The sequence below is a fragment of the Armigeres subalbatus genome, chromosome 1 (assembly GCF_024139115.2).
Source record: "Armigeres subalbatus isolate Guangzhou_Male chromosome 1, GZ_Asu_2, whole genome shotgun sequence".
In the NCBI taxonomy this organism is placed as follows: Eukaryota; Metazoa; Arthropoda; class Insecta; order Diptera; family Culicidae; genus Armigeres; species Armigeres subalbatus.
The window spans coordinates 135,003,393-135,014,510 of NC_085139.1; the positions used below are offsets into that span (position 1 = coordinate 135,003,393).

General features: G+C 41.5%; 1 protein-coding gene across 1 annotated transcript in view; it reads left to right on the plus strand.

Moving 5' to 3' along the window:
• LOC134205152 (DNA damage-binding protein 1) overlaps nucleotides 1–9,137 on the plus strand; it is a 32,330-nt gene extending 23,193 nt beyond the window's left edge. The window contains exons 3-8 of the mRNA XM_062680128.1: nucleotides 5,060–5,669; nucleotides 5,764–6,535; nucleotides 6,595–6,758; nucleotides 6,985–7,977; nucleotides 8,033–8,222; nucleotides 8,403–9,137. Coding sequence (XP_062536112.1) covers nucleotides 5,060–5,669; nucleotides 5,764–6,535; nucleotides 6,595–6,758; nucleotides 6,985–7,977; nucleotides 8,033–8,222; nucleotides 8,403–8,880 — 3,207 coding nt within the window. The 3' untranslated portion in view covers nucleotides 8,881–9,137. The remainder of the gene's footprint in view (nucleotides 1–5,059; nucleotides 5,670–5,763; nucleotides 6,536–6,594; nucleotides 6,759–6,984; nucleotides 7,978–8,032; nucleotides 8,223–8,402) is intronic.
• Nucleotides 9,138–11,118: the final 1,981 nt, after the last annotated feature.

An 11,118-nucleotide genomic window follows, 5' to 3' on the forward strand; every position in this document is an offset into this window, starting at 1 on the left:
ACAAACTTACATTCGAGTTTAATACCATGCAGACATTGTGTCTTATTGTTGTGTTTGTTAATTTATTGTTTAGATTCATCTGCCTTTTAAAGGGTTAAATCGTATAAGTTTCAACCCCATTACGTCGTCGCACATACTCTAGTGCTGTCAAGAAGATGCATCTGATTTCATCTTCAACTAGAAGCCCTAGATCTCCCAAATAACTTTGATGAATACTGTATGCGTCTATCTCTTAAGTTCGAAGCGATATAACAATAATTAACACCCACATGTACTAAATACAAACCCACGCGGCTTGCGCTTCAAGTGTTCCGAAAGGCTAACGCAGAACCTCTAGGTTTATATCCATAAGAGAATCCTGAGTAACACTCCTTACAACTTCCAATCATACCCAATCATCATCACTCGCGATGCGTTTTGGCGATCCATCGCTCGTGATGCAATCAACAAGGAATGCGATGAACACTTTATATGCAAAGCAAGAATCCGTGCAGATACAAATAACTGGTGAGTGCCATTTGCTTCCAATTTGCAGATACTGGTAACTCAGTGATAGGCAAAAGCACGGATGAAAAGAGAAGCCCGAAATGTATGGTTTGGTTCATTACGAATCGTGTTCTCACGTGTGACGAAGACATACAAACAAAAACTGTGCTATTCATAGCTGAGCGGCATCTCAAGCGAAAGATGATGCTATGTAGGAATCAGTAACCCTGCGTACAATACAACGGTCGAAGGGCAGGGTACAGAAATCATCGTGCTATCGAAAAGATATTTTAGTTACTAGATAAAGATTGTCGCTGTCGTCGCTGTCCGGAACATCTTTTGCTGGCGAGGATAGGGGAGCTAAATGTCAAAGAAGGAAAATCCATACGATTTGACAGGTATGTACCACACATGTTTCGGACAGCAGAACAAAGGGAACAGTAGCGACAATCTTTATCTAGTAACTAAAATATCTTTTGCTATCGTGATACCAGCGTGATTCTGGGTGACAGACATATGATTTTATGCTGTACAGTGATATTGGTATCATATATGTGTCACAAGTATTACATAACAGCACATCAAGCTGCACATTCTCGGGTTAGTGGTAGCACTTTTGCCACAAACAGTTGGTGCTATTTTCTGGTGTTTGTTCCCAGAAAACGAAGTAAACCATCGGAACGGTCTACTGTTCCATGAGGTGCTATTCTGAATCCCACTTGCGAGGCACATTTTTTTTCGGAAAACCCAGAAAGCACACTAGATCGTGCTAAATTCAGCCACTACCGAACAAATTTACACCGCATTTAAAAACGAGTTTAACTAGGTATATTAAAACAAAACTAAAAATTGATCGAGAGCCAAGTCGAGAGCTAATTGTTTTTGTCGTCGCACTTTTCTAATACAAAGAGACTGAGAGGTGCTGCTGATGTACTGGGAAAGGCACTATGTGCGTTCTTGATAAATCAATGGCTAAAAAATAGTAAAGTTTATTATTTATTTATGTATAAGAAAATATTCACGCAAGGTGAATATTTGATGTATGCAATATTTTAATATAATGAAACATGTAGTAATTTCTTTAAGTGGGTCTTATAAAGATGGAACCAATTGTGTTGGGAAAAAATATTGATATATTATATTTCATATATTTACCACCTACGTAACACGTAGTGCCCCAGATCTGAGTGAAAGATTATTTTTTATTGTTTTTCTCTGTTTTGCCGGTTTCGCACCTTTGTTTACCGTTGATTGATTTGAGAGTTTTACAATTTTAAGGCGGAACGCAAGAACTTTCAATTTCACATTGAGAAAATGAGAAACACACTTTCAAATAGAAAAAATAACTTTAACTGAAACGAATTTCATTTTCATTTTCAAGGAAATCAAGCACTTTTTAGGTGGAAAGTATGAAATTTTCTGTAAAACAATTTTTGTTTTTTGTGTGTAGAAGCTTTATCGACAGCGTACGAGATGTGCTGCTTAAATGTTAGCTCTGAGTCCAGGACTACACCAAGGTCCTTGATGTAATTCGTGCGTTCGAGTGTCGTGTCAAGTAGGTTGATCTGGCGTTGTAAATTAAGACAGTCAGTAGTTGAACTAATTTGGAGAAACATTTTCAAATCGTCAGCGTACGACAGTCGAGGGCTTTCGATGACTAGATGGACGTCATTGAAGTAGAGCAGGAATATAAGTGGCCCAATATGGCTTCTCTGCGGTATTCCAGATGTTGCTTGGAAACTATTCGATTCGCAGTCATCTAAAGTCACCATCAGTTGTCGGCCAGTCAAGTAGGAGCGGAACCAGCCCAATAAATCACTACCGATGCCGTACCTGTCGAGTTTGGCAACAGCGATAGCATGGTTCAACTTGTCAAATGCGGCGGAAAGGTCGGTGTAGATAACATCAGTTTGCATCCTTCTGAGCATGCTGTTGGTGATGTACGAAGTAAGGCATAGCAAATTGCTAGTGGTAGAACGACCGGCGGTTTAGCCGTGTTTGTCGGGGCTGAGATGTTGCTTGCAGTGCGAATGTAGTGGTTCCATGTCAACGAGTTCGAACAGCTTAGAAACGGCGCTTAATGACGTGATTCCTCGGTAATTGTCTACGTTGCGTTTGCTACCTTTCTTGTGCACCGGGAACATGTGAGCGATTTTTCAGCAAGATGGAAATATTCCACTAGACAGTGACAAATGAAAAATACGATGAAGAGGGTCAACCAAACAAGAAATTTGTTTTTTGAGGAAAGCAGACGGAATACCGTCTGGTCCTGGATTATAGGATGACTTGAGTTTTGTTGCGGCCCTAGATATAGCGTCAACGTCGACATCTAACACGCCTAATGTTTGGTTGCTTAATGAAACGTTTCTAGCTGCGAGTCTAACTTGGTCAGCACTAATACGCTCATCGCTAAAGACACGGGCAAATTTTTCAGCGAATAGCCCACAGAGCTCCGATGGGGTAGACGCTATTTCACCGTTGTACTGCATTGAAGATGGCAGACCAGATTCTTTGCGCTGTTTGTTGATGTAACTCCAAAAAGATTTTGGCCGCTGCTTGAACTTACGCTCAATGCTGTGCTGGTAACGCAAAAAGTTCTGACGACTGACACGCTGGTATTCATGGTTGAGCCTCACGTACTGATCTCGCAGTGGTAGTGTCCGATACTTGGTAAATTGCCTCAGAGAAGCTCTCTTAACTGTCTTCAGTTTTCGTAATCCGCTTGTCTGCCAGGGAGGTCGCGAAATGTTATTCAGAACTCTCTTCGGAACGTGCCTATCGATGACGTACATCATGACATGTGAGAAGACTAGAGCAGCTTCATCCACATCATGCGTATTGAGAACGTTTCCCCAATCGATACTCGATAATACATCTGTAATACTTAAGTGGTGGGCTTTCTTCAAATCATATGACACGGGAGCAGTAGGTTCGATGAAGTCGTGTACATGACTGTATTCGATGCTGATAAGTAGTGGAGGGTGATGAGCAGCATTTTTGACCAGTGCGCAAGGTGCTGCCAAGATGAGCGGTGCATTGTCCTGTCTGCTTACAAAGCATAGGTCCAAAGTGCGAACGTTTTCATTCACAATGTCGTTTATTTGGCTAAGAGTGGCTGAGCTGTAGTTATCCAACAGGCAGACAGCGCCAGCATGCAGGATCGAATGTTCTGGATCAGGGTAAAGGAAACCGCTGTGGGACTGCTTCCAAGAGACACCAGTCAGGTTGAAATCGTCCAGGACAAGCACTTCGTCAGTTGGAGTGGCCGTTTCAAAGACGGCGTAGACTGACTGGCAGTGAGTATCGATGAGTTATATGTCACGGACCAGATCAGGAGGGATATACAACGAGCACAGGAACAGGCTTCGGTCACCCATCTCGATTGATACCCAGACTTGTTCGAGACTCCTCCAAGAATCGCTTTCAACTGGTTTTGCTTTGATTCCGGAACGCACGGCAATCAAGACACCGCCACCAGTAGACTTCCTGCTGTTGTGTTGATTCCGATCGCAACGAAATACTTCGTAATCGTGACCAAACATTTGGCTGGAAAGTGTTCTGGAGTCGATCCATGTCTCTGTTATTACTATAACGTCGTAGCAGGAACTGGAAATAGCGAGGCGGTGGTCGTCGATGCTGGTGTTCAGACCACCTACGTTTTGATAGTAGATGGTAATGTCTGTTGCTTTCTCATCGCGATGCTGTTGTACACTGGAATTTGAGATATGATGGAAATAGAAGGTGAACGAAACATTTTCGTTTTGTTGACTACATTTTGGGTTGTTGTTGCTGTATGTGATTTATCTGGATCCACGCACGTCCGATAACATCTCGAAAGAGTTATGTGTGTTTACCTGTGTTTACCGTTTGCTGCACTAATGGAGAACTTAAGTGAGCCGCCTCGGAAATAATATTCACGAATCATGTCGGGTCGTTCCGGATGCATATTTTCATATGATTTGCCTTGTTGGTAATCCGGTTTATCCGTCGTCGTGAAAAAAAAAACAATTACGGGTCGTAAAGACAAATACCATACGATACAAAGACGATATCAAAAATATCCGCGGAGAAAATAGCCGCTCGCCAATTTGATTTGACAGCTAACACTGGGTATCGGATTTTGAGTTATCGTATTGACCATTTGTATCCGATATTTATCAGTAATATCGGATTTATCGATATCGGTACAGCACGGAGGAGTACCTGGGGAAACTTCTGGACGAATTCCTTGGGGTGAATGAAAAAAGTTTTTTAGTTTAGGATTAAGATTAGAATTGGATCTTGAGCTTAAATTTACAAACCAAAACTCTACAACTTCAGCATACAGTGAACTTTTAAACAGAAGGCGTCAGCTCCATTATGCTGATGCTGATGATGATGATACTACCATCTATTGTAGCAAGACACCTGCCGATAGCACTGGCCAAATCTGACAAACGATTTGATCATTTTTATATTATTGTTTGCATTTCATCAAACTCCTGTATGAAGGGCCAAAATGGGTGGGGTAGTTCCATAAGCAAAGGCGTCAGCTCCATTATAGCTAAATAAAATTCTTTTTTATCTTTTTCAGGAGGCACAAAAGGATCTCATATTCATCTTAACCCATCGCTACAATGCGATGATCTTAGAATGTGCCGTGCAAGGAGATGACATCGAAATAATCACCAAAGCCCACGGTAATGTGGCAGATCGCGTTGGCAAACCAGCCGAGACTGGCATCCTGGCAGTCATAGACCCGAAGGCACGAGTTATCGGCATGCGGCTATACGAGGGTTTGTTCAAAATTATCCCCCTGGATCGAGATACCCACGAGCTGAAGGCCACCAGTTTGCGAATGGAGGAAGTTCACGTGCAGGATGTGGAATTTTTGTACGGAACTCAACATCCGACGTTGATTGTCATCCATCAGGACTTGAATGGCCGCCACATCAAGACACACGAAATTAATCTGAAGGATAAGGACTTCACCAAGATTGCTTGGAAACAGGATAATGTTGAAACCGAGGCCACCATGTTGATTCCGGTGCCAACACCCCTCGGCGGAGCGATTGTAATTGGACAAGAGTCGGTTGTGTATCACGACGGAGACAGTTATGTGGCAGTAGCTCCACCCATTATCAAGCAAAGTACCATAAATTGCTATGCCAGAGTCGACAGCAAAGGATTCCGCTATTTGTTGGGTATGTAAATTACAAGAAAGGCTATTGATAGAAATCGTTCCTTGAATTCTTCTCAGCACATAACTTTTTATTAACAATTTTTCTATGTAATCAGGCAATATGAGCGGTCATCTTTTCATGATGTTCTTGGAAACGGAGGAAAACGCGAAAGGCCAATTGAGTGTAAAAGATATTAAAGTAGAGCTTCTTGGTGACATTACCATCCCAGAGTGTATTACATACTTGGACAATGGAGTTCTATTCATAGGATCCCGCCATGGGGATTCACAGTTGGTGAAATTGAACACAACGGCGGGCGACAACGGAGCTTACGTTACCGTCATGGAAACGTTTACCAATTTGGCTCCTATAATTGACATGTGCATTGTAGATTTGGAAAAGCAAGGTCAAGGCCAAATGATCACGTGCTCGGGAAGCTACAAGGAAGGCTCATTGCGTATTATTCGGAACGGAATCGGTATACAGGAGCATGCCTGCATTGACTTACCAGGAATCAAAGGTATGTGGGCGCTGCGTGTCGGTATCGATGACAGTCCGTATGATAATACGTTGGTGCTTTCCTTTGTTGGACATACCCGAATTCTCACGTTGTCGGGGGAGGAAGTGGAAGAAACGGAAATTCCTGGATTCCTCAGCGACCAGCAAACATTCTATTGCGCCAACGTGGACTTTGGCCAAATCATTCAGGTTACTCCGACGACCGCTCGGTTGATTCAGTGTGACAACAAAGCAATGATTTTCGAGTGGAAACCTCCAGATGATAAGCGCATCAGCGTTGTCGCTTGTAATTCCTGTCAAATGGTATGCGCCACGGCTTATGATATCTATTACATTGAAATTGGTTCGGGAAAGTTGGTACATAAGAGGTAAGATTGTTCGTAAGCAGATTATCGAATATCAAAGTAATATATTCTCTATCCCTCAGTACTGTCACGTTGGACTATGAAGTAGCTTGTTTAGATATTTCGCCTTTGGAAGACAGTGCTACTGAGGCGGAATTGGTGGCGGTTGGCCTCTGGACAGATATTTCTGCTTGTATCTTGAGGTTGCCGAATTTGGAAATGGTACACACTGAAAAGCTAGGTGGAGGCAAGTATCCTTTTTTTATAGTTTACCGTCAAAGCACCTCATCCTGACTACTTTTTAATCAGGGTTGGTTCTGTTTTCTATCAATCATCTTTAATACTTGAAGCAATTCTTCACAGTTTTAATCATCAATAGAAATCTAATTTATCGTAGATTTAGTGGCCCTTGCTTCATTTATTATAGAAATATTGTAATTTTCTTCAGATTCTATAATATGAAACTTTTACAGAAATTATACCCCGATCCATTTTGATGGCTCATTTCGAGGGAATCGTCTACCTGCTGTGTGCTCTTGGCGATGGATCAATGTTCTATTTCGTACTCGATAAGAAAACTAACCGATTGACAGACCAGAAGAAAGTCACCTTAGGCACACAGCCAACGATTTTGAAAACGTTCCGTTCCTTATCGACTACGAATGTCTTTGCTTGCTCAGACCGACCCACAGTCATCTACAGTTCCAATCACAAATTGGTGTTTTCCAACGTCAACTTGAAGGAGGTGAACCACATGTGTTCCCTGAATGCAGAAGCTTACCAGGACAGTTTGGCGTTGGCTACGAAGAATTCCGTTATTCTGGGAACGATCGACGAAATACAAAAGCTACACATTCGAACGGTTCCGCTGGGCGAGTCGCCTCGTCGGATTGCTTACCAGGAAGCATCGCAAACGTTCGGAGTCATTACGGTACGAACGGACGTTCAAGATTCCAGTGGCCTGGCGCCGTCCCGACAAAGTGCCTCAACGCAGACTTCGAATGTGACATCGTCGACGAATATAGCACTACTCAAGCCCGGAGCTAGTAACGCCGAATTCGGGCAGGAAGTGGAAGTTCACAACTTGCTCATTATTGACCAGAATACATTTGAGGTCTTACATGCCCATCACTTCATGCAGACAGAGTACGCTATGTCATTGATTTCGGCGAAGCTTGGCAATGATCCCAACACGTATTACATTGTTGGAACGGCGTTGGTCAATCCAGAAGAGCCGGAACCAAAGGTGGGACGCATTATAATCTACCATTATGCGGATGGAAATCTTACCCAAGTCAGTGAAAAAGAAATCAAAGGTGCCTGTTACTCGCTGGTGGAATTCAATGGACGAGTGTTGGCGACTATCAACTCAACTGTACGATTATATGAATGGACTGATGATAAAGACTTACGACTCGAATGCAGTCATTTCAACAACGTGCTGGCACTCTACTGCAAAACAAAAGGTTTCTATACTATCAACCTTCATTTATTCTCCAATTTTAACTTTTCCTGATTCAGGTGATTTTATTTTGGTCGGCGATTTGATGAGATCCATCACGTTGCTGCAGTACAAACAAATGGAGGGCAGTTTCGAGGAAATCGCACGTGATTATCAACCGAACTGGATGACGGCCGTAGAAATTTTGGACGACGACGCCTTCCTCGGGGCGGATAATAGTAACAATCTTTTCGTTTGCTTGAAAGACTGGTATGTGTATTACAGTTATTTCCATTTTTGAATTGAAATGGCATTGTCCTTATAACTATTATTTGAAAAATCATCCAAAGTAAAAAATATTGCAATTCAAGTTGGACTGGATGATGAGGAAACTCGCTTTCTTTATCAGATATTTATCCAAGATTAATCTAGATTGCCTTCTTTCTGTAGCGCTGCAACCACAGACGACGAACGACAACAAATGCCCGAAGTTGCCCAGGTTCATCTCGGCGATATGGTTAACGTGTTCCGGCATGGCTCCCTCGTAATGGAAAATATTGGCGAACGTACGACGCCCACTTCTGGATGTGTACTGTTCGGAACTGTCAGCGGGGCGATTGGACTGGTTACGCAAATTCCGGCCGACTACTACGAATTTCTACGTAAGCTACAGGAGAACCTAACCGATACAATCAAATCAGTAGGCAAAATAGATCATGCTTACTGGCGCAGTTTTCACACAGAGATGAAAACGGAGCGATGCGAAGGCTTCATCGATGGGGATTTGGTAGAAAGTTTTCTAGATTTAAATCGGGAAAAGATGCATGAAGCGGCTCTAGGGCTGCAGATTGATGTCGAAGGAACCAAGAAAGAGGCGACGGTGGATGACATAATAAAGATTGTGGAAGATCTTACCAGGATACACTAGACGGAATTATCTGTCATGTTACAATCTGCCACGGTTACAAACTTGGTCGTTCTGGTGTTGTTGAAGAGAAGACCTGAAGAAGTTAGCTCCCGGGAACGAGTATGTAGAAAGACGTCCCTCGAATACCAAGTCATGCATTGAGCAATGTAACCAAACGACACTTGTTTGAAAAAAAGTTGAAGTAAACGTTTAAATACTAAAACATTATTTCTTGTTTCTGAGTAATAAACGAAATACAGTGATCCATAAACATGTGACATGAGTAAGGGGTCGTACACTTATTACGTAGCACTTATGGGGGGATGGAGAGTCTTCCATTTTCCTACGCTCCATATAAATAAAAAAATATTTGTATGGAAAAAATCTTACATCTTCCCCCATGTTTAAAAACCCAAAAAAAAATGCTTACGTAATAAGTGTACGGCCCCTAATTGTTTCCCTAATCCGAAATGTCTTAACGTAACGTAACGCTAAATTTGGTGATTTTGGACCCCCACCCTCCTCCACGTAACACTTTTTGTATGGAAGGTTAAATTTTGTGTATGGATCGTAACGCTCGGCTGGACCCCCTCCCTCTCCCTTCAGCGTTACGTAATTTGGGAAAGAACCCTTATTGAGCCAAATTTAAATTAGCATAACTTTGCTTAAAATAATCCGATCCTGTTAATTTAAACCAATAATAGAAAGTTCTAGTTTTCTGTCCTCGTCCTGCACCGGAAAGGTGTCGTTTTTAGGGTACATATATAATGAAAATGTGTTGTTTTCTGTTATCTGTTATTATTTGATTATGTTGGAAAAAAAATAACTTCAACGCGAAACGACAGTCAAGGACCTAAAAATTTTGATAGACTAGATTCTTGGGCTTCGCTTTTATCTTTTATTATGACCGGGTGATTTTTTCACCTATCGAACTTTTATTCAAACTGTTTTAGCTTTTCGAACTGTAACTTTTATTTCATTCGGGAAATCAGCCAAAGGCTAGACTAGCTGTTTTCAGCTTTCCAACCTTGACTCTATATGCAAGGCGTAATGTGACTAAGGCCTGCTTCATCGGCGATCTTTTACAAGGGAGAATATCCCTAGCAGGAGAAATTAGCTCAATAATACCTTATTCTGTTATTGATACCATACTTTGTTATTTACTAGCCTTGCATAAGAGCTAAAATACCAATAAATAATACTAAAAATTAATATGCAAAATATTTTAGGCACAACATGCTTAGGTATTTCAATACCAAATCTTCTTCTTCTATATACATAAAAATGAATTTCTGTATGTCTGAACCTTATGGACTCCGAAACTACGGAACCGATCGGCATGAAAATTTGTATGCAGAGGTTTTTGGGGCCGGGGAAGGTTCTTAAGATAGTTCGAGACCCCTCCCTCCTTTGGAAAGGAGGGCTCCCATACAAGTGAAACATCAATTTCTGCATAACTCGAAAACATTAACATTAAGCGCAGAGAATAAATCAATTTTAGGCGACACGAAGTTCGTCGGGTCTGCTAGTATGTTAACGTATTTAAGATAACAATAATTGGTGTGATCATTTCTGTCGTTGGCAATAAAATAATGTTTCTCGCAGAAATTGCCATATCTCAGCGTATTCTTGGTAGATTCTTGATATGCAGTCACCATTGGCCGTTCTATTTTCTAGGAAAAAAATGATGAAAGTTCACGCCACAAATAATGACAAGCAGAAGATATATTTGCCATAAGTTGAATATAACACTATTCGAGCCGTTCATAGGATTTTCAATCCAGAACGACCCCAGCTGAGTGCTCAAATGAATTTCAATCTTGTGCTCTATTACATACTTTTCTATTCTGTTGACGGGTTTTAATCATAGATCATACCAAAAGCAAACTAATCATCATATCCAACGGGTTCTAAAAATCCACACGACTAACTCGACGAACTGAGTTGTGCACCACATCACACTTTTTTGGCACTTACTCTTAACCGATTTGCTTTTAACAAGTTGCATTCGGAGGGGAATCATGTCCATTCCTATATTCAAAATTAGTCAGATTGGACTCTGGGATCAAAGTGGTATGATAGATATATGCACGAGAAAGGTATCCACCGCTTGGTAGATCAATCAGTTTCATTTGTCATAAGACTAGTTTGTACAATCCCATTTAATTCCACCACTTAATTGTACCTTGATAGATACGTATTTCGACCTCAACAGTAAGATTGTCTTCAGTGTCTCGTACTTGACCCGACTCAAAATAA